Source organism: Coregonus clupeaformis, chromosome 40, assembly GCF_020615455.1.
Source record: "Coregonus clupeaformis isolate EN_2021a chromosome 40, ASM2061545v1, whole genome shotgun sequence".
Lineage (NCBI taxonomy): Eukaryota > Metazoa > Chordata > Actinopteri > Salmoniformes > Salmonidae > Coregonus > Coregonus clupeaformis.
The window spans coordinates 1102956-1124331 of record NC_059231.1 but is presented as its reverse complement, the minus strand read 5'-3'; the positions used below and the strand labels follow the sequence as shown (position 1 = coordinate 1124331).

General features: G+C 44.0%; 1 protein-coding gene across 2 annotated transcripts in view; it reads right to left on the bottom strand.

Annotated features, from left to right (window-relative positions):
• Window positions 1–978: 978 nt before the first annotated feature.
• Window positions 979–21376, bottom strand: part of galnt7 (UDP-N-acetyl-alpha-D-galactosamine: polypeptide N-acetylgalactosaminyltransferase 7) — a 34376-nt gene continuing 13978 nt past the window's right edge. Inside the window, exons 3-12 of one of the 2 annotated variants that reach the window (XM_041869037.2) lie at window positions 15652–15818; window positions 12114–12244; window positions 11826–11905; window positions 10454–10636; window positions 9477–9594; window positions 9103–9225; window positions 8337–8555; window positions 5020–5118; window positions 4799–4927; window positions 979–2593 (exon numbers count right to left, since the gene is read on the bottom strand). In XM_041869037.2, coding sequence (XP_041724971.1) covers window positions 2456–2593; window positions 4799–4927; window positions 5020–5118; window positions 8337–8555; window positions 9103–9225; window positions 9477–9594; window positions 10454–10636; window positions 11826–11905; window positions 12114–12244; window positions 15652–15818 — 1387 coding nt within the window. In that variant the 3' untranslated portion in view covers window positions 979–2455. Of the gene's footprint in view, window positions 2594–4798; window positions 4928–5019; window positions 5119–8336; window positions 8556–9102; window positions 9226–9476; window positions 9595–10453; window positions 10637–10781; window positions 10965–11825; window positions 11906–12113; window positions 12245–15651; window positions 15819–21376 lie in introns of both variants that reach the window. The other variant, XM_041869036.2, reaches the window with a different exon arrangement.

Genomic DNA, 21376 nt, shown 5'->3' with positions numbered 1-21376 from the left:
GCAGACTCTTTTATCCAAAGTGACTTAGTCATGTGTGCATACATTTTTAGGTATGGGTGGTCCCGGGGATCGAACCCACTACCCATTGAGCCCCCCCCATGAGGTTTGGCTATCCTAAGTTGAATGCACCAATTTAAGTCGCTCTGGATAAGAGCGTCTGCTAAATGACAACTCTTTCTGATCAGTCAAAAGCCCACTTGGTGGGAGGAATTCTTTACCAAGAATCCATCCACCTGACAAGTGTGGCATATCTAGAAGCTGACTACACAGGTGCACCTTGTGCTGGGTACAAAAGGCCAATTTCGTCAAAATGGCATGTCAAGTTGAGGGAGTGCAATTGCTGACAGCTGGAATGTCAAAGGCCTGCATAGGCACCCCCCATTGAGCATGTTTGGGATGCTCTGGATTGATCAAGTTCCTGCCAATATCCAGCCATTGAAGAGCGGGACAGCCTGATCAACTCTATGCGAAAGACATGATGCAAATGGTGGTTACACCAGACTGGTTTTCTGATCCACGCCCCTACCTTAATGTGAACAACCGATGCATATCTGTATTCCCAGTCATGTGAAATCCATGTAGAAGGGAGGCTTTGGTCATGTTGATCAGACTAGCTCGCTGTAAGGTTGACGTTCACCTTATGTGGTAACAAGGTCTACAACCAAACAAGTGAATAGCGTATAGATGGTCTGAGGGAAATGCATGTCTATAATCCTGTAGGTAAGAATCCAACCTCAAATCCACTGCAGTTGGAGTGTTGAGGTATTTGCTTTTGAATAGATAACCATGGTCTCATTTGCATGTTATCTGGGGGAGGGGTGAGGACCCCAAAATCTGGGGGATTTAGTGTAATCAGACCTTAACAAGGTTCAAAAGAGGCATGAATATAATAGGCCTATCACAATTGAGCACAATAAAAAGCCCCTATTGTACAACTTGGATAAATAAAATTGTCATTTCAAGGAAAAGGGGCAAAAGTAGTTGGTAAAAAGGTTCAATTTATTGCCATCAGTACAGTTCCAGACAATATTTTTTATAAGTTAGATATTTACACCTTCATCCAAGGCCCACTGCATAGCTCAATGTTTTAGAAATACATATATGTACATTATTTAAAAAATGCATACTTATCACATCATACCCCAAAGAAAAATATTTCTTAATTTTGCTTTGAACAAATTGGTGTCTGATTCTGGTTGCTTTGTAGTCATCATTCAACAACATTTACATACCAAGCTGGAAATATATAAAAACAATAAAATAAAAACCTTTCTTTATATACCCATTTGAAATTCACCAGTTAGAGCCGATGTGTTAAAAAAACATCCAGTGTTCATACTTGACCATGATTCATGAGTGGACTTATCCATCTAGCCTGGTCCCAGATTGGTTTGTGCTTTCTTGCCAATTAAACACCTATGGGTCATTGTACAAACAGATCTGGGACCAGGTTATAATCCATTGCAGCTTTCAAAAACATAAGATTCTTAGGAACCTAGCTTGAGTGGGCAGTTTATTACACGACTACTAGAAGTGGTTTTGAATTGTTGAAATGTTCAATTCTGCACATTGATTAATGAATCCTCCACCAATGTTAAGTTAGAAAAATTCTCAGACCCCTCAGTAATATCCCAAAGACCCCAGTAAGATGTAAAGATCGAGAGAAGAGAGCAAGAATGTGTAAACATCTACAACTGAAAAAAAGTCAATTCTCCAAGTGTGTACGGAGAAGTATCTTTCGTGGGACATAGTTGAGAGAGCACATTATCCCCTATATAGTGCATTGCTTTTGACCAGGGCCCTTACGCAGGGGCGTCATTTCAGCTAAACCTACACAATTTAAGAACTCTAAAAAGCTATTTGGAGACAGCGAAAACAAGCAGAATTGACTCCAGCCACTATCATCTTAGTTGTAGCTTCATTCCCCTCAGTAAATAAGGGACTTCACTTTCTACAAACATGTCATACAGCAATTAGCTGCTAAGCACTAGCTCAGCACCGGCATTAAAAACGAGTTAAATTTCATGTGAAGTCAAGCGGCAGTTACTTAGCCATCTTCCACCTCTGCACTGTTTTAAGACAAAAGTCATGCTGTTCAATACAGCTGCCTCAGCTCAATGTGCTCTAGCCAGGCAAACAGTATTTCCACCCACTCTGAGGCCTGCCAGCTATTACCACTAAAACTGCATTTGCCTTTTAATGGGGATTGGAATGATTTTAGTAGCCCATTTAAAAATAGTTGGTGGTGAGCTAGGGTATGGTGATTGCCATACACAATTGACACACCTGCCCATAGGGCTCTGGTGAAAAGTAGTGCACTATATAGGGAAATCGGGTGCCATTTTGGACACAAACAACCTCTCAATGCTGCAGACAGTTGAAGTGCAGTGTTTGACACCCTATCCTGTTGAGTGAGTTCCAGTAGGAGTTAAGTACCCTCTGTGGGGCCGTAGCTTTAAACCGCTACAATATTGTTCATCTCCCACTTTTGTGTGCTCTTGCTGGTGTCACAGTCTGCGATGAAGACCTTGTGGAGAACGTCCGACCGATCCAGGCACCTCCCCGTGGGGACGTGGGTGAATCTGTGGAGGTCCTGGGAGGGAAATGAAAAAGTGAGTTCACTTACACTACATACAGTGAGCTCCATAATTCACTGGACAGTGACCATTCTTTTGTTATTTTGGTTCTGTACTCTAGCACTTTGAGTTTGAAAGGATACAATGACAATGAGGGTGAAGTGCAGACTGTCAGCTTTAATTTGAGGGTATTTTCATACATATCGGATGAACCGTTTACGAATTATAGAAGCTTTTGTACATAGTCCCCCCCATTTTCGGGCATCAAAAAACATTGGACAGTATAACATAATGTAGAATAAAGTAATCATTGTTAATATTTGGTCGCATATCCTTTGCATGCAATGACTGCTTGAAGTCTGCGATGCATCGCCATCACCAGACGCTGGGTATCTTCCCTGGTGATGCTCTGCCAGGCCTGTACTGCAGCCATCTTCAGTTCCTGCTTGTTTCGGGGACTTATTGCCTTAAGTCTCCTCTTCAGCATGTAAAATGCATGTTCAATTGGATTCAGATCTGGTGATTGACTCGGCCAGTCAAGGATTTTCCACTTTTTGGCCATCAAAAACCCCCTTTGTTGCTCTAGCAGTATGTTTAGGGTCATTGTCTTGTTGCATGATTAAGTGCCGTCCAATGAGTTTGGAGGCATTTGGTTTTATCTGAGCAGATAAAATATTTCTGTAGACTTCAGAATTCATTGTTCTACTTCTGTCTGCAGTCACATCATCGATGAAGACAAGTGAGCCTGTTCCACTGGCAGCCATACAGGCCCAAGCCATAACACCCCCTCCACCATGTTTCATGGATGAGGTGGTATGCTTTGGATCATGGGCATTTCTTTTTTTTCTCCACACTTTTGTCTTTCCATCACTCTGGTACATGTTAATCTTTGTCTCATCTGTCCACAATACTTTTTTCCAGAACTCTTGGGGCTCTTTTAGGTGCGTTTTAGCAAACTGTAATCTTGCCTTTCTGTTCTTCAGGCTTATCAGTGGTTTGCATCTTGTAGTGTACCCTCTGTAGTCCTGTTGGTGTAGTCTTCTGCGTGTGGTAGACTTTGACACATCTACACCTGCATCCAGGAGAGTGTTTTTGATCTGTTGGGCTGTTGTCAGGGGGGTTTTCTTCACCATAGAGAGTATTCTCCGGTCATCCACTACAGTGGTCTTCCTCTGTCTACCGGGTCTTTTGACATAATTGAGTTCACCAGTTGTTTTTTTCTTGTTAATGATGAACAAAACTGTTGACTTGGGCATGGCCAGGGTTTTTGCAATGTTCCTGAATGATTGATTTTCATTTCTGAGCCTTATGACGGCCAACTTCATTTGCATCGACACTGCTGTCTTCCTCATGTTGTCACACCCCAATAACAACCTCCAAAGGCAATAGCAAAGTCTAGAATCATTACTATTCATCAACAGCTCTCCTGCATTCACTAACGACACAAATGAATACACCTGCCTAACGACACACATCTGTGAAGCCAATTTAACAAATACTTGTAGTACCTTAAAATGGGGGGACCATGTACAAAAGGTGCTGTCATTTCTAAACGGTTCATCCGATATGTATGAAAGTACCCTCAAATTAAAGCTGACAGTCTGCACTTCATGCTCATTGTCATTGTATCCTTTCAAACTCAAAGTGCTAGAGTACAGAACCAAAATAACAAAATAATGGTCACTGTCCAATGAATTATGGAGCTCACTGTATATCCTCACATACAGTACCAGTCAAAAGTTTGGACACCTACTCATTCCAGGATTTTTCTTTATTTGGACTATTTTCTACGTTGTAGAATAGTGAAGATATCAAAACTATGAAATAACACATATGGAATCATGTAGTAACCAAAGTGTTAAATCAAAATATATTTTATATTTGAGATTCTTCAAATAGCCAACCTTTGCCTTGATGACAGATTTGCACACTCTGCTAATGTAAAAAATAGTAAAAATAAAGCAAAACCCTTGAATGAGTAGGTGTGTCCAAACCTTTGACTGGTAGTGTACATGCTAATAAGCTTTGTTCAGCAGTACCATCTCAAGATGTAGCGCGATAGGAAAACCTCATAATACTGTATTGGTAACAAGGATGGATTCTCTTTCCAACTGTTTACCACACTTTATGAAGCAATCATATATTGAAACTATGGCACCAACCTGAGGTGGTTCATATCTCAGGATTACACTTTGTATAGGACGTTAGCTGCAACGGCATACCTTGAAGTATCTCCATTCTGTGTTCTCGTTCATGTTACAGTGTGTAATGATCACCGCCGACCCGTCTGGTCCTTTCGTCAAGCACTGGTCATACTGCATGAGCTGGTTCACTTCATTTATCCTGAAAAGCTACAAGAGATGTTTTATCAGTAAAAGACGAATAATGTTTATGAATAAATAGTGAGATATATAATCCCAAATGACACAAAGGGCTTTCTGACCTGGTTCCCGCCCATTCTGTGACAGGGTCCAATCTCCACGTTGCCTCCGTTGGTGTGGCCCATACTGTCAATGCAGTAGCTGGTCTCATATCCACGGATCTGGAACAAAGCAATAATGTTCACTATACAGTCCAAATGCACATACACTACATATAAACAAAAGTATGTGGACACCCCTTCAAATGAGTGAATTTGTCTTTTTCACCCACCCCCATTGCTGACAAGTGTATAAAAGCACACTGCCATGTACTCTCCATAGACAAACATTGGCAGTAGAATGGCCTTACTGAAGAGCTCAGTGACTTTCAACATGGCACCGTCATAGGATGCCACCTTTCCAACAAGTCAGTTCGTCAAATTTCTACCCTGCTAGAGCTGCCCCGGTCAACTGTATGAATGAATGAAATTTTATTTTCATGTCAAATTGCCATTTGGCAACCCATCCCTTATGGGATTAATTGACACATAAACAAACATTACAATAATTCACTGTGGTAATTAAATGATAATTCTTCTGGTGTTCTCTGCATTGCACATCGCATAAAGAGTGAAAAAATGTAATGTAAAAATCAATACATAATAGTAAATAAGGTTATCCAAACATTCATACTGTATATATACACACATACAGAAATACAGTAAAAAAAGAAACAGAAGGCATTTGAATCCAGTCTGGTAGAAAGAGAAGATTCATGTGGGAGACAAGCCTATACACAATGTATATACACACACGTGCATTTACCACATAGAAGCTAAATATTTGTACAATGTAATTATAGGTAGCCCTTTTTCTTTGATTCCAGGCTTTACCTAAATATTCCGCAAACAGAAATACACAATGGACAAAAAACCATTTGAGTTCCTCCTCATGGCTCAGCCACATAATGCCAGGGTATATCTGGTGTGCTTTCTGGAATAAGAGAAAGCGTATATCGTGGTAGAAAGGGCCATAGAGGATAAAATGAGTTTCGTTCTCTATTTCTTCCAGGTCACAATAGTTACATAGTCTTTCCTCTTCCATTTCACCACAATACCGACCTGTTTCAATACGCAGAGGCAATATCCCTGATCTTACCTGTGCACATAGCGGTCTCTTGCTTTTAGGTAAGTTATACATAATATATCTCACACACAAATTCACCCTTAATTCAACAAAAGGTTCTCAATTTAGGTTTATGATTAATCTCCTCCACCCATTTTTTTCTTCATATTGCATCAACATTTGTATTTTAATCATATCTATGTCTCCCTTAATTTGGTTTTCATACAGATGTTCACAGTCAGACATTTCAGTTGCCCAGGCTCCCCCTATGGATAGATCCCATTGAAAAACTTTACTAGCTATTCTGGCAGTTGGCATATCCAACAGTCTATTCCAAAGTCTCGGCATACATGCGACCTCCCGAGTGGCGCAGTGGTCTAAAGCACTGCATCGCAGCGCTAGCTGTGCCACTAGAGATCCTGGTTCGAATCCAGGCTCTGTCGTAGCCGGTCGCGACCGGGAGACCCATGGGGCGGAGCACAATTGGCCCAGCGTCGTCCAGGGTAGGGGAGGGAATGGCCGGCAGGGATGTAGCTCAGTTGGTAGAGCATGGCGTTTGCAACGCCAGGGTTGTGGGTTCGATTCCCACGGGGGGCCAGTATGAAAAATAAAAAAAGAATGTATGCACTCACTAACTGTAAGTCGCTCTGGATAAGAGCGTCTGCTAAAATGACTAAAAAATACACGCTTTCCATCTCACTTCACTGGGTTCCCTGCCCATGTCCCCAGTTATTGCAAGTATAGGTGCAAACTTGTGGACACATAAAAAGTAACGTACTGCTCTGCTATGGACATGTTCGTTTTTTAAATACCTCTTAGCACACCACACTCCGGCTGAATAGTCCAGAACTGGACACACGCATGTCTGATACAGTTTTGAATACGTAGCATAACCAATATCTTTGAGTGTTTTTGTTTTTTCCTATAACTCCCCCAAGAGCTCTACTTGCGGAGTCGGCCAGGGCAGATGTTCCGTATAGAAAGGTAATATGATCATCAATAAAAATTCCCAAATAAGTAAGTGCTGTTAAATTATTATATATTTTTTTACTTTGACCCCTTTTTCTCCCAAATTGCTGATATCCAAATTGGTAGTTACAGTCTTGTCCCATCGCTGCAACTCCCCTACGGACTCGGGAGAGGCGAAGGTTGGGATCGAACCCGGGTCTGTAGTGACGCCTCAAGCACTACCTTAGACTGCTGCGCCACTCGGGAGGCCAACTGTAAGTGCTGTTATTGTGAAGTAGAAACGTCTAGGAGCAACAACGCCTCAGCTGACAGAACGGGACCGGCGAGTGCTGAAGCGCGTACAAATGGTATTTCCTAGGTTGCAACACCCACTACCGAGTTCCAAACTGCCCCTGGAAGCAACGTCAGCACAATAACTGCTCGCCGGGAGCTTCATGAAATGGGTTTCCATGGCCGAGCAGCCACACACAAGCCTAAGATCACCATGCGCAATGCCAAGCGTCGGCTAGAGTGGTGTAAAGCTTGCCGCCATTGGACTCTGGAGCAGTGGAAACGCGTTTTCTGGAGCGATGAATGACGCTAGGAGAACGCTACCTGCCCAAATGCATAGTGCCAACTGTCAAGTTTGGTGGAGGAGGAGAAATGGTCTAGGGGCTGTTTTTCATGGGTTCGGGCTAGGCCCCTTAGTTCCAGTGAAGGGAAATCTTTAACGCTACAGCATACAAATACATTCTAGACTATTCTGTGCTTCTGACTTCGTGGCAACAGTTTGGGGAAGGCCCTTTCCTGTTTCAGCATGATGGGGAAGGCCCTTTCCTGTTTCAGCATGACAATGCCCCCGTGCACAAAGCAAGGTCCATACAGAAATGGTTTGTCGAGATTGGTGGAAGAACTTGACTGGCCTACACAGAGCCCTGACCTCAACCCCATCGAACACCTTTAGATTAATTGAAACACCGACTGCAAGCCAGGCCTAATTACCCAACATCAGTGCCCGACCTCCCTAATGCTCGTGGCTGAACGGAAGCAAGTCCCCGCAGTAATGTTCCAACATCTAGTTGAAAGAATTCCCAGAAGAGTGGAGGCTGTTATAGCAGCAAAGGGGGGGACCAACTCCATATTCATGCCCATGATTTTGGAATGAGATGTTCGACGAGCAGGTGTCCACATACTTTTGGTCATGTAGTGGACAGTAACACACTACTCTTCAACAGATGCATATGATGATATTTTAACGAAGTAAGACTGAAATTCAGCTCTTAGCTACTATTGTGTAGTATGAATAAACTAAAATACTCTAGCCTACCTCTCCCCACTCCACGTTTTTGGGGGGCAGTGGGTAGTTCATGGGGATGTCGTAGGCGATTTCTTCCATGAACCACTTGAAGCTCTTGCAGCGGTGCTCCTCTCTGAACTTCTTGAGCTGGCTGATGTCCCCGTAGGCCAGGGTGAGGGTCTCCGGCCGGCTTGCGTAGAAGTAGTCCTTGTAGTCATCCCACCAAACCTCCACCACACGCACATAGTTCTGGAGCAGGGAGGATCAGAATAAAACACCAAATGATGGACAATTATTACTTTCAATGAATGATGTCCTTCAAGAGGAGTTGTCAATCAGTCAGTCAATCCATATGCTACTTCTCATATGGTGTTTTTTCCATAAGATGTTTTATGAGACAAGACAGATACCAGATACATATGATATCCATACAATGAATCCCTATTGACCATTTGATAAACGGCTGTAGGCCTACATGAACTGTGCTTAGCACAATATATCATTACATAATCTAGTCACCCTTGTAGACATTTGAAACTGGCTGAACCATATTGCTTTACAAGGATGAATCCAAGTAAATAAGCAGATGCCAGGTCAGCTCAAATTAGCAAAGTTAAGCTGCCAAGGATTTGCCATAGTGGGCTAGCCTGGTCCCAGATCTGTTTGTGTTGACCTGCCAACTCTTATGGTCATTATGACAATCACCATAGGAGTTGGAAAGAGATTGAAAGCAGATCTGGGAGCAGGCTAAGAGGGGCATCCTGGGTGCTTAGTTTGGCAGACTTGGCACACTGACCTTAAGTGTGGGCGAGGAGCCGATGTGGGCAGGGGGTGGGTTGCCATGCCAGCCCTGTAGGCGGTAGATGTGTCCCACACGGGAGCACGGCACGAAGAGCAGCTGGCCACCACACTGCCAGATCTGGGATCAGATCAGGACAATAGAACATGCTGGAGTTACAGAGATGGTACATACAAAGCAGAAAATACGATAGCATACCAGTACAATAGAGAGATAACATAGTTGAAATCCACAGGAAATAAATAACAGCTACTAATCAATATGAATGACACATAACAGTATCAATAAAGGAACAAACAACAGCCTACGTACTTTATAATGATGTGAAATCTTTCGATAGGTGATTGAGAGGTGGTGGTCGTAGTGTTTACCTTGTAGGATATCTCAAAGTTCTCTCCTCCCCAGATCTGCAGTCCTGGGTCATAGAGGCCCAGCTCGAAGAAGAAGTCCCTCTCAATGGCAAACAGCCCCCCAGCCATGGCAGGAGACCTGAGAAAGGCCCAAAACTACATTACCCACAATCCACAGGTGTCTCATCCAGAGAGAGGGACAAGAGCTAAAATGTAGCAGGGAAGAAGGTGAATACATGATGAAATGGGGAGAAACATAAGCATTATGACAAAAAGAGTGAACAAGAACATTGACCCAAAGAGTGCGCCCATACAATCCCTATTACCAAATATCATGCTAGCCACCGAAGGTGAAACATTACGGACTTAACTCGTTAAAAAATAGAATAACGTGATAGGGTACTGAGTTGTGGAGAAGACAGAAGAGATTATTGGTGAGGAAATCACACCAAGAGAAACTGAGAAGGAGAATGCAGGACATTAGTGAGAGAGTTTCAAAGAGTTTAATTTCAAAGACAAGCAGTGGCAACTGTCAAAAGTGTGATTCTTCCTTCTAGGTATCAGACTGCTAGCAGTTAGTGTTATGCCAAAATGATACCTTTAATTGGTCCAGGCCATAGGCGTTTCCTCAATAGCATGAACTTCGGCACTAATTTACCAGGGCTAATTTCCATTTAGAGCAATTAATAAACCACATTGAGCGCTACAGCTAGTAGTTAATGGGTATTACATAGCTTTCAGAGTATTGTTACATCTACAGACTATTATGAGGTAGCACTTGTGTTTCATAGTTAAAGTTTGCAGATCACTAGTAGTTCAGCATACAATTATACACTATAGAGAAGTGCCAAGCAGTAGTGAGTAAGCCAAGCAAATAGTAATGTACATGCAGACAGCATATACAACATGCCATATCGTATGCTCAACTGTATCATTTGTGCCTCAGTTAGGGGTTGATGTTGCTAGCAGGATAGATTTTTTTAGTGCAGATTAATTACCGATAGGGCTCAGTTTTAGTTAATCTCTTCTCCTTCTCCCTGCTACTGAGGGGCACACGCTTCCAGAGCATGCTCCAGTCCCATGCTCCGCGGGCAAAACCATCCTCGTCCCCTCCCCCTTGTGGGTCAATGTGGAATGTCTGGCCATGTATGGAGTCTATGAGAGGGACCGTGCACACCGTTCTAGGTAGGGACAGCCGGTGGGGAGATGGAGGGTTTCATGCATAACACACACACACACACACACACACACCACACACACACAAGAGGGGGGAAAAAACAATACATCTGGGTTTTAGATGGGCATGCATGGCATGAGGATGTTTACCGATAAGGCTCAGTCCTATGCTTTCGCTTAGCCTTCTCCCTGCTGGAGAGAGGGACTCTCTTCCACAGCAGGCTCCAGTCCCAGGCTCCACGGGCCAGCCCGTCCTCATCACCACCTTGCTGGGGCTCTATGGTATAGTCACTGCCGTCTATGTAATCTATCAGAGGTACAGTGCATACCGTTCTGGAAACAGGCAATGAGAACACACAAACACGATGTTACAGTGGGGCAGACCAAATCAAATTGTATTTGTCACATGCGCCGAATACAACAGGTGTAGACTTACTTACAAGCCATTAACCAACAATGCAGTACAAGAAAGAGTTAAGAAAATATTTACTAAATAAACTAATGTAAAAAATAAAATAAAAACACAATAAAACAACGAGGCTATATACAGGGGGTACCTGTACAGAGTCAATGTGCGGGGGTACAGGTTAGTCGAGGTAGTATGTACATGTAGGTAGGGGTAAAGTGACTATGCATAGATAATAAACGGCGTGTAGCAGCAGTGTAATAACAAAGGGAGGGGGTGTCAATGTAAATAGTCCGGGTGGCCATTTTATTAATTGTTCAGCAGTCTTATGGCTTGGGGGTAGAAGCTGTTAAGGAGCCTTTTGGTTCTAGACTTGGCGCTCCGGTACCGCTTGCCGTGCGGTAGCAGAGAGAACAGTTTATGACAATTTTTTGGGCCTTCCACTACACTAAATGCATATTAATTACTAATCTATATTTAGCATAGATAAACAGTTTACTAAATATGTCCAGGCATTGCATATTCAGCATGGATGGATACACCTATATATACACACACATTTTGAATACAATCTGCACATTAATTAGGTTGTATTAACTTCAATGTATGTCACTAGTTATGTTGTGGCTCTGCTGTGACATAATACAGAGATGTTTCTGGTAGAGACGATTCATGACCTGCACCATTCATTGATGGATGGATCAGAATCTTTTTCATTATTACAGTTCAACAAGTCATCATATACGAAGTAGAAATGTTCAAAAATCACAGCCGCAGACCACTCATACCTGTCCTTGGATATGGGGGCCACCAGAGGGGCGTACCAGTTGGCAGAGACTTCACAGTGAGCATCTAAATAGACCAAAACCTATAGACAGGACACACAGCAGCCAAACACGTCACACACTGGAGAGAACAGCTGCTCGACACAAGAGTTGTTACCATTCCCCATCTTTCCATCTATATGGATATCAATCTATATTAGTGGCTCCAGATCAATCCATTCATTCCCCCTTTCCCTTGGTCTCATCCATACACACAGTAAGTGTAGATGTGATGGAGTAGCTGGAACCTACCTGTCCCAGAGTTGCTACATGGGCTCCTATACTCCTGGCCTGGATGAGGCCCTCCCTCTTCTCATTGCGGTGCAGTTTGACCAGGCCGTTCCACTGCTTAATGTACTCTTCTAGTCTCTCCTTCAGGTGCACTGGAGACCGACAGGGAGATTAAATCTAGTTTTATTTGTCCGGTACACAGTTTACCAGGAAGTACAAAAGGTGCAGTGAAACGCTTGTGTGCTAGGCCCCATAACATTGCAGTACAATAAATCAATAAGAGTCTAATCAATAACAAGTAATAGAAGAGGTAGTATGCCTAGTAATAGCCTGATATGTACACAATAGGATATATACTACAGTATTAGATCATTATTGTGCTATGTAAAGTATGACAGTATTTACATATATAAATGCCCCGGTGCACAAAATTGTCCATACAGAAATGGTTTGTCGAGATCGGTGTGGAAGAACTTGACTGGCCTGCACAGAGCCCTGACCTCAACCCCATCGCACACCTTTGGGATGAATTGGAATGCCGACTGCGAGCCAGGCCTAATTACCCAACATCAGTGCCCGACCTCACTAATGCACATGGCTGAATGGAAGCAAGTCCCCGCAGCAATGTTCCAAATCTAGTGGAAAGCCTTCCCAGAAGAGTGGAGGCTGTTATAGCATCAAAAGGTGGGACCAACTCCATATTAATGCCCATGATTTTGGAATGAGATGTTCGACGAGCAGGTGTCCATATACTTTTGGTCATGTAGTGCAGCTAGCTAAGGACACTCAGCAGTTAACACAGACAGCGGTTTCATGGAAACTAATCCATTGGGATTGCATTATGTCAATATTTGCTACAGTGGTTAGCTAGCTTGCAGGAAGTATTGTGTTGTGTGCATTGCGTCTGTGCACTTAGCTAACATCCCATAGCCTACATTGCATATGAAGTGTGACTGGCTCATGACATTTAACTGTGGATGTACGGAGAAAACGCCCTCTTTCCATTTTTGTTGTCACTCCTGTTGGCTCGCCCACGTGGGGGGGTTGGTGCTCTCTGATTGGCTCAAAGTCAAGTTGTTGGTTACTGACGAGAATTGCAATTCTACAAGTAGAAAAAGGTAGGTTCGTCGCTACCGGGTTAGCACGCAGCAGGTACCGCTTTTGTTGAAGCAAGACAAAGCACGGCCTCCCACTGTGATAAGTACCTATCGGAAGTGAGTGTTTCATGCTTTAACTATAGAGAGAGATTTTTCTGTAACGACCCTAGAATACTATTTTATAAACCATAACCTTGAGTTTAATTCCACAACATCAGTGCAACGATGATGAGCCCCTGACAGAGCTCTATATCGCTTGCAGTCTGTGAGCTAGTCACAACCTTTAGAATTACTTGTGTAATGTTTGGCTGTGGCTGCCTGCTGTAGAACAAAAATGTGCAACAACTGATGTGAAATCGGAGAAATAATGTGGCGTCTTTCTCATTCAAAACCCTGTTTCCAACTGCCAGATTATAGCTTTATTGGCCAAACAGTGAAGTGCTAGTGATAGCATACAGATGGTTTATAATGTTGTAACAGGCTTTGGTAATAGCATTCAGTGGCAGGCTGCATGCTTAATGAGATGAATTCCCCGAGCTCTTGATGTTCTCATGAAGTCAGTGTCCGTTACGTCTCTTTTGTGTTGTGGTGCCCCCTCTTCGGGTGAATTACTCAGCCAGCTTTTCACAATGGTGGGCTAGGCTCTCACACAGTACTACTGAATGGTGGACTAGGCTCTCACACAGTACTACTGAATGGTGGACTAGGCTCTCACACAGTACTACTGAATGGTGGACTAGGCTCTCACAGTACTACTGAATGGTGGACTAGGCTCTCACACAGTACTACTGAGTGGTGGACTAGGCTCTCACACAGTACTACTGAATGGTGGACTAGGCTCTCACACAGTACTACTGAATGGTGGACTCTCACACAGTACTACTGAATGGTGGACTAGGCTCTCACACAGTACTACTGAGTGGTGGACTAGGCTCTCACACAGTACTACTGAGTGGTGGACTAGGCTCTCACAGTACTACTGAATGGTGGGCTAGGCTCTCACACAGTACTACTGAGTGGTGGACTAGGCTCTCACACAGTACTACTGAATGGTGGACTAGGCTCTCACACAGTACTACTGAATGGTGGACTAGGCTCTCACACAGTACTACTGAATGGTGGACTAGGCTCTCACACAGTACTACTGAGTGGTGGACTAGGCTCTCACACAGTACTACTGAATGGTGGACTAGGCTCTCACACAGTACTACTGAATGGTGGACTCTCACACAGTACTACTGAATGGTGGACTAGGCTCTCACACAGTACTACTGAGTGGTGGACTAGGCTCTCACACAGTACTACTGAGTGGTGGACTAGGCTCTCACACAGTACTACTGAATGGTGGACTAGGCTCTCACACAGTACTACTGAATGGTGGACTAGGCTCTCACACAGTACTACTGAATGGTGGACTAGGCTCTCACAGTACTACTGAATGGTGGACTAGGCTCTCACACAGTACTACTGAATGGTGGACTAGGCTCTCACAGTACTACTGAACGGTGGACTAGGCTCTCACACAGTACTACTGAACGGTGGACTAGGCTCTCACAGTACTACTGAGTGGTGGACTAGGCTCTCACACAGTACTACTGAATGGTGGACTAGGCTCTCACACAGTACTACTGAATGGTGGACTAGGCTCTCACACAGTACTACTGAACGGTGGACTAGGCTCTCACACAGTACTACTGAATGGTGGACTAGGCTCTCACACAGTACTACTGAATGGTGGACTAGGCTCGCAGTTCTACTGAATGGTGTTGCATTGCTTGGGCAGGGCCTCACAATGCAAGACTGAGGGAAACACTGGGGGGGGAAGGGTGTTCCACTCCAATGCTTTTCAGTGCCAGTGATAATTTAGCATGACAATGGCACAGTGCTGTTGCAGAGCGCTGGTTCAATTGCTGGACTCTTTACTTGGTAATTGGAGTGGGGGTCCCCTGCTTACTGCCAACTGTAGTCATCTACTAGCCTAGCTGAAACAAAGCAGGGTGCTTTTAACCAAGAATAGACATGTTATGCATTTAGGTTATATCTGAGAACATGTGCAAGGACAGCAGTGAAGTCCTGGTACTCTGCAGCAGAGTGATGTCATGAAGCCTTCTAGTCTAACCTGATTGGCAAATTCAAAATAGAACAAACAAGTCATTTAGCAGACACTCTTATCCAGAGCGACTTAGTTAGTGCATTGATCTTAAGATAGATAGGTGGGACAACCACATATCACAGGAAGTACATCTCAATAAAGTAGCTGTCAGCAAAGTCAGAGCTAGTAAGGGGTGGGGGGAGTCAAGTGTGAGCATTAGTTCAAACGTTTTTTTATACTTTTTTTTACAATGACAACAAAAAAATACAATATTGGTACAAAAACAAAACCCTATCAGCCTTCTGTTGTATAACTTGTATACCCCATTATAAACCTCAATTGAAAAGTTTGAGGCTCAAACCAAGGCTACCTTTGTTGCTGAAGTCGTCGATCATGACGATCTCGGCCAGGTATCGTCTGGGCGTTCTCTTGATGACGCTGTGCACCGTCCTCATCAGGGTGGACCAGCCCTCGTTGTGGAACACGATGATGACACTGGACGTCAACAGGTTCTCGTCGTAGTGCCAGTACTTACACCTAGGAGGAGTGGGGGAGGAAGATTTCAATCAAATGGCTGTAGGCATACATACATACTGCAGTGGATAACAGGGAATATTTATATAGATTAGGCTATGTTCAGTAGCTGGAAAGTATTCTTTTTTTAAACCAAGTTTGTATAGCATTTCGTACATTTAGAAAATACTGCTTTGGAGTGATATAGGACTGTATACAAAAAGGGGCCAAAGGCGCAACAGATTCCACTATGCAATCTGAAGACGTCGGAATAGACAGCGATTGCTGCTAGCTAGCGCCATTCCAACACACAGCCCCAAGCTCAGCTGCCTAGCTCTCTCTTTTGTATCCACCCAGCGCTCTCTGCTAGGCCTCTGTCACAACCCCCATTCCCCTCCCCCTCCACAGGCATGCCATCTGTGAGGCAGGAAGGCAGCCCTGCTTTGTGTGGTTTCCTCTGGCAGAGTGCGCTGTGTGTGTGTCCTGGACTCCACTTCCTCATTCTGAGCGTACTCCCTCACTAGAAGTCCCTGCTGCTCTTCTACCGCAACAACAGCACTCACTACCTCCCATTGCCACATGCCATTGCCTACGTATGGATTTCAAGCCAGCCAACTGCCCTATTAATACAGCTGTGAGTGTGAGAGAGCGAGTGAGTGAGAGATGAGGGGCCGGGCCAGACACTGGAGTGGCATACTGAGGGTCTATTTTTAGCCTTGGTTTGAGCCTTGGCAGATTCCTTTGCTAGCGCCTCTGGGACAACCTGAATGGAAAAGACGGAGCGTCGAGGCGTCTGAGGTCACCGTGCGGAATTCAGGAGTGAGCAGTAAGAGGTTGGTCAGGTTGAACAGAGAACAGTTTACAGCACAGCAGATCTGGAGTATCTGGGAGGGGTTGTTTAGGCTTAGAGACTGAACTGAGAACAGTTTATAGAGCTGGATAGTGCGTCTCAGGGAGGGTTCATTTATGGTGAATCACACAGGGTTTGCCTACCTGTCCAGGATGATTATAACATGAGACATATAAACGGTCTCTTTCTAAGAAGCCTGGCTGGTTTGTGTGCACTGTGACGCATGTATGTTTTGCATTGCAAATGTACATCTGTGCGTTAGTGTTGCTCCCATCGCATCTCCCCTTTCTCCCCTGCAGTAACATGCGGAACGGCTCCTGTTCTGGTCTGCCCTCCTGGTTCTCACCCACCAACACTGACATGAACACCTCAGATTACAGTCCTGTTGGACCAAACCTTTTATATAACGTGAGAGCTCACAGCTCCATTAAAGGGAAAGTGTCTTAGCCTCTCCAGGCCTCATAAAACAGATAAAGATCCTCATGTACCTCAAGTCATTCCCTTTTACAGCCAGGGAGGTTTTGGACTGCCACTTTATTATGACCGGCGCAAAAAAGCTTTAACAGTAAATAAAGGCCCGGAGAGGCCAAAAGAGGGAGGCACTAATGACAGACTGGCAGCATCTGAAATGGCACCCGATTCCCTATATAGTACACTACTTTTAAACAGAACCCATAGGGCTCTGGCCAAAAGTAGTGCACTATATAGGGAATAGGGTGCTACTTAAGAAGTCTCCCTGGAGAGGCTTATATAATGTTGTGAAAGTAAAGATTATTAGAGGGGATCTTATACTGAACTGGGATTCAGTGCTCTTCCCTCCCCCAACCCATCCCTGTCTTTAACAGTGTAACTGACGGCTTATCCTTCAGCTACAGTATGCTGGCTTGTGTTTTGAGTTGAGGCGTCGATGAGTTAGAAGGGCAGGGGAGGAAAGCATTAGTCATATCAGCTTCTTGTAAACATTGCAATAGTCTACACATGGGGTAAGCTCTATGGCCGTATTCAAATCTACTGCATTTGAGAACGAAGTTGAACTACATTTTATGAATATTCACTAGGCCTATGGGTAATTTGCTCTGACAGTGTGGAGTGTCCTCTGGAAAAAAGTCCAACAAGGATCCATTGCAGAACAGCAGTTAGCCTACATGAGTTTCCACGAAAGCCTCCCTCAGTCCCATCTGAAAACGACACAAATAGAAACATATCCAGTGATGTGCTTGGACCTGGTGTTAATTAACTCAAGGGAGCGTGCACAGTTGAACGGTTTGGGTTGCTGCGGTTGTGTATGAGGGAAGGTCTATTCCAAAGACTGGAGTTCTCAGCATGACAACGCACTGAACTCACTACACTTGGTAAAGGTAATGCATTTCTCCACATGGCACTACAAAATCGCAAAACCTCCATACGGATTTTGCAAGCATTTCGCCAACTAATCTCGTGGACAGACTATGTAAACATAAAATTACGCAACATTTTAGTTCTGGGTTAGCTAAGATTATTAGCTAACAAAATCAGTCAGGATGCAGACTGGAGGCTTGGAGAGTGATAGTTGTGTGTGGAAACATTCATCATGTGTCTATAAAGACAACAGTTCTCTCTGTGCTGAGCTCTATGGGGAGGAAGATCAGCCCAACACTAATGAATAACACCGGTGCCTTCACTCCAACTCACACAGTCCGTGGAGGTTACTTGTCGCTCTAGGGGCTTCATGTGAGTTTCAGTACGTGTGTGTGTGTGTGTGTGTGTGTGTGTGTGTGTGTGTGTGTGTGTGTGTGTGTGTGTGCGCGCGCCTGACAGAGTACAGGAAGGAGATAGAGATAAAAACAAGTGTATGCGCGTGTGTAGAGGGCCCTGTGCTGAGCGAAGGTCAGCCATCTTCCTGTCTTTAAAAAAACGCTGCCTGTTGGCAGGATCCTTCCAGACTAGGCAGCTCTAACCCAGTCAGTCACACCCTACCGGAGAAACACTGTGTAATGTATGACAAATAGGCTAGGCTAGTAGCTACCTGTCAACCACACACAACCAGGAAGCCTGGAACATGTAGGCCTAAATCATATGTACAGTACCACACAGACCCTAAATAAACAGGCCTATGCTCTGTCAACAGAAAAATTTATGAAAATCACATCACTAAAAACAATTTTAAAAGTGTTTAAAGAAGTGATTTGAGGAGGAGGCTAAGGGTGTAACGTCAATGTTTTCATAAGGCTTACGTAGATTCTGGCAGTGAATAACTTTTAACAGTGTTGTAGTGCTAGTGTCATGGGTGGATATTGGATACATTCAGATATGATATTTTGCGATAACACGATATGGACTGTTCAGGACGGAAAACGCTCAACCGGTTGACTAGTTATCCCAGTCTGACATCAACTAGTCCTATCTATAGACCTACGGCCGTGTCTCGGGACTAGTCTAATTAATACAGGCTTGCTCTTCATCAGAGAATTGTTTTTGTTTACTTACAGAGCCCCTGGAGGCCAGCTGAGCCTGATCTGTGGTGAAAATACTGAACATCCTTGGCTCCTTCCCACAGTGTTATGGGACTGGGGTCAAGCATGCACACATAAACAACACAACTCAGCCCCTCTGCAGAGAGGTGAGCGAGTGTCTGATATTATCTGCCATGAAACTCAAACGAGAGAGTTCCTGCCACTGAATTGCAGTCTTACCAAATGTCCTGAACGGGCCAAAATGAAGTGTAACGGACAAGGCTGCTCAATAGTGACTGCAGTGGGCCATCTGGTGGTCAAAACCGGAACTAAAGATCCTGTTGGGATTATTCACATCCTGATTGCACAACTAAAGTACAACCAATCCACCTCAGCCACATGGGTTGTATGTAATCAAACACAGATTAAGCAAAATCAATATTGACAAATGATTGAGAAAATCGATTAAAAAGGGTAAATATGTTCATATTGACCAAACAGCTCTATTCCAGATAAATATCTTCCAATGTTTGATAATCAGTTTGCAAAATATATATGTGGCAAAGCCTCTGTTCAATAATGGAGTGAGTGACACCTTTGCCTACATCTGCTGTGCACTGATCCACATAAAGGCTTGTATAGCAGTGTGCCAAATCAGGACACTCTTTGTATAGAGCAGCTCAAGCCACAGCAAGTGATACACTTTGTCAGTAACTGGTTAGTCCACATGCCTGTCAACAACCTCAAACTGACAGAATAATGTACAGGTGCCTATATATATATATCTATCTATCATGGAACGGTTTACATATGTAGACCAACTAGGCAATGCAGTCTAGACTAGTCTACACATGCATTCTAATATCAACAGTTAGTTCTGGGGCAGTGATGTAGTGGTTCAAGTGTGTAAATGCCATCTCACAAATAGAAAGTTGCGAAAAAGGTGTTTATCCTGCTCTACAGCCCTGGTCTGGGTGCAGCAACAGTCTCACACCTACTACAGTCCACGTAATCAAATAAAAGCAGACGGTATGTGGGCCTACATTCCTAGGAAGCGCATAACCAAAGTGGGCCCAGCCAGAATCACTCATTATGTTCTTTAGTCTATCATCCATGATCTCCCATACTGACTAGGCTATAGTTAAGTCCACATGGATGTCAGCAGCCCAGCCACATAACCTAAAGCCTGTACTGTAGCATCCAGCCAGGGATGCCGGCCCTGTACAGTCTCATGCGGACTGTTCAAACAAGAGTGTTCAACAAAAGGTGCCCTTTGTGTTCCTACTGGGCCCACAGCCAGATGAAAAGGACAGAGCAAGGCACCTTCCCCTGTTTGTTCTCCACACAGTATTGGTTCATTGTGTGTTAGCCAGTGCCGGTGTGTGTAGCCCAATGTGCGCACACACACACGGACAAAGCGTCGATGAGGTGACGCCATTCATTCCTATGTATAGACTCAATAGCGCATTGAAGCCAATTGAAATCTGTTTAGATGGCGTCTCATGGAGACATAACGTGCAAAGTTTGTGCTACTCCAGGAAGTGATGCTGCCCCTCTCATTGAGTAAGTCAAGTTGAAGATCGACCGGGGTACTGCAGGCTGCCATTAGCAACTAAATTATCCTTATATTATTATAAATAAATCACTGGTAGCATGATTGTCTTCCCAAAATGTTTTTACACAAAGATTGCCATTTTTCCACATTCACTATATTACCTGCAGTACCACGGTCGGCCTTGAACTTCCGTGGCTTCAATGAGAGGGGGCAGTCTTCTTCCCTGGTTTGGCCATATGTTAATGGAGAAATTTAAGATGACTAAAGTTCAAATTTAGTTTAGTGTGATTAACACAATGTTTAGCATATTTCTGTAATACACATTTCCAGTGTTCTAGTTGTGACACTCAAGGTGGGGGTTGATGGTCACTAGACTTGTTATGGATTATGCTCATATCTGTTGATAGTGATTGACGCCAGACTGGAGGTACAAGGACATTGTATTGATGACCTTCTGTGGACACTGATTCTGTAGCAGCTGACAAAGCCACTGACTTTTTGAACTGCGAGCCTCTCAGGCTGGTGTTTACAGAACATTTGGTGCTATCTGATTAGAATATGAAGGGCCTGTTTCCAAGAGGCCAGTCAGACATTCTCTGCTCTGTGCTGAAGGCGTCTCCCTGTTACAACTTGGAATAAACCTGATTGATTTGATTAACTTAACCTACGACTGCTCATTTTTGTTCAGCTATATATTCCCATTATACCAAACTTCACTCAGTACCTGAAATGTACTGCTACACAA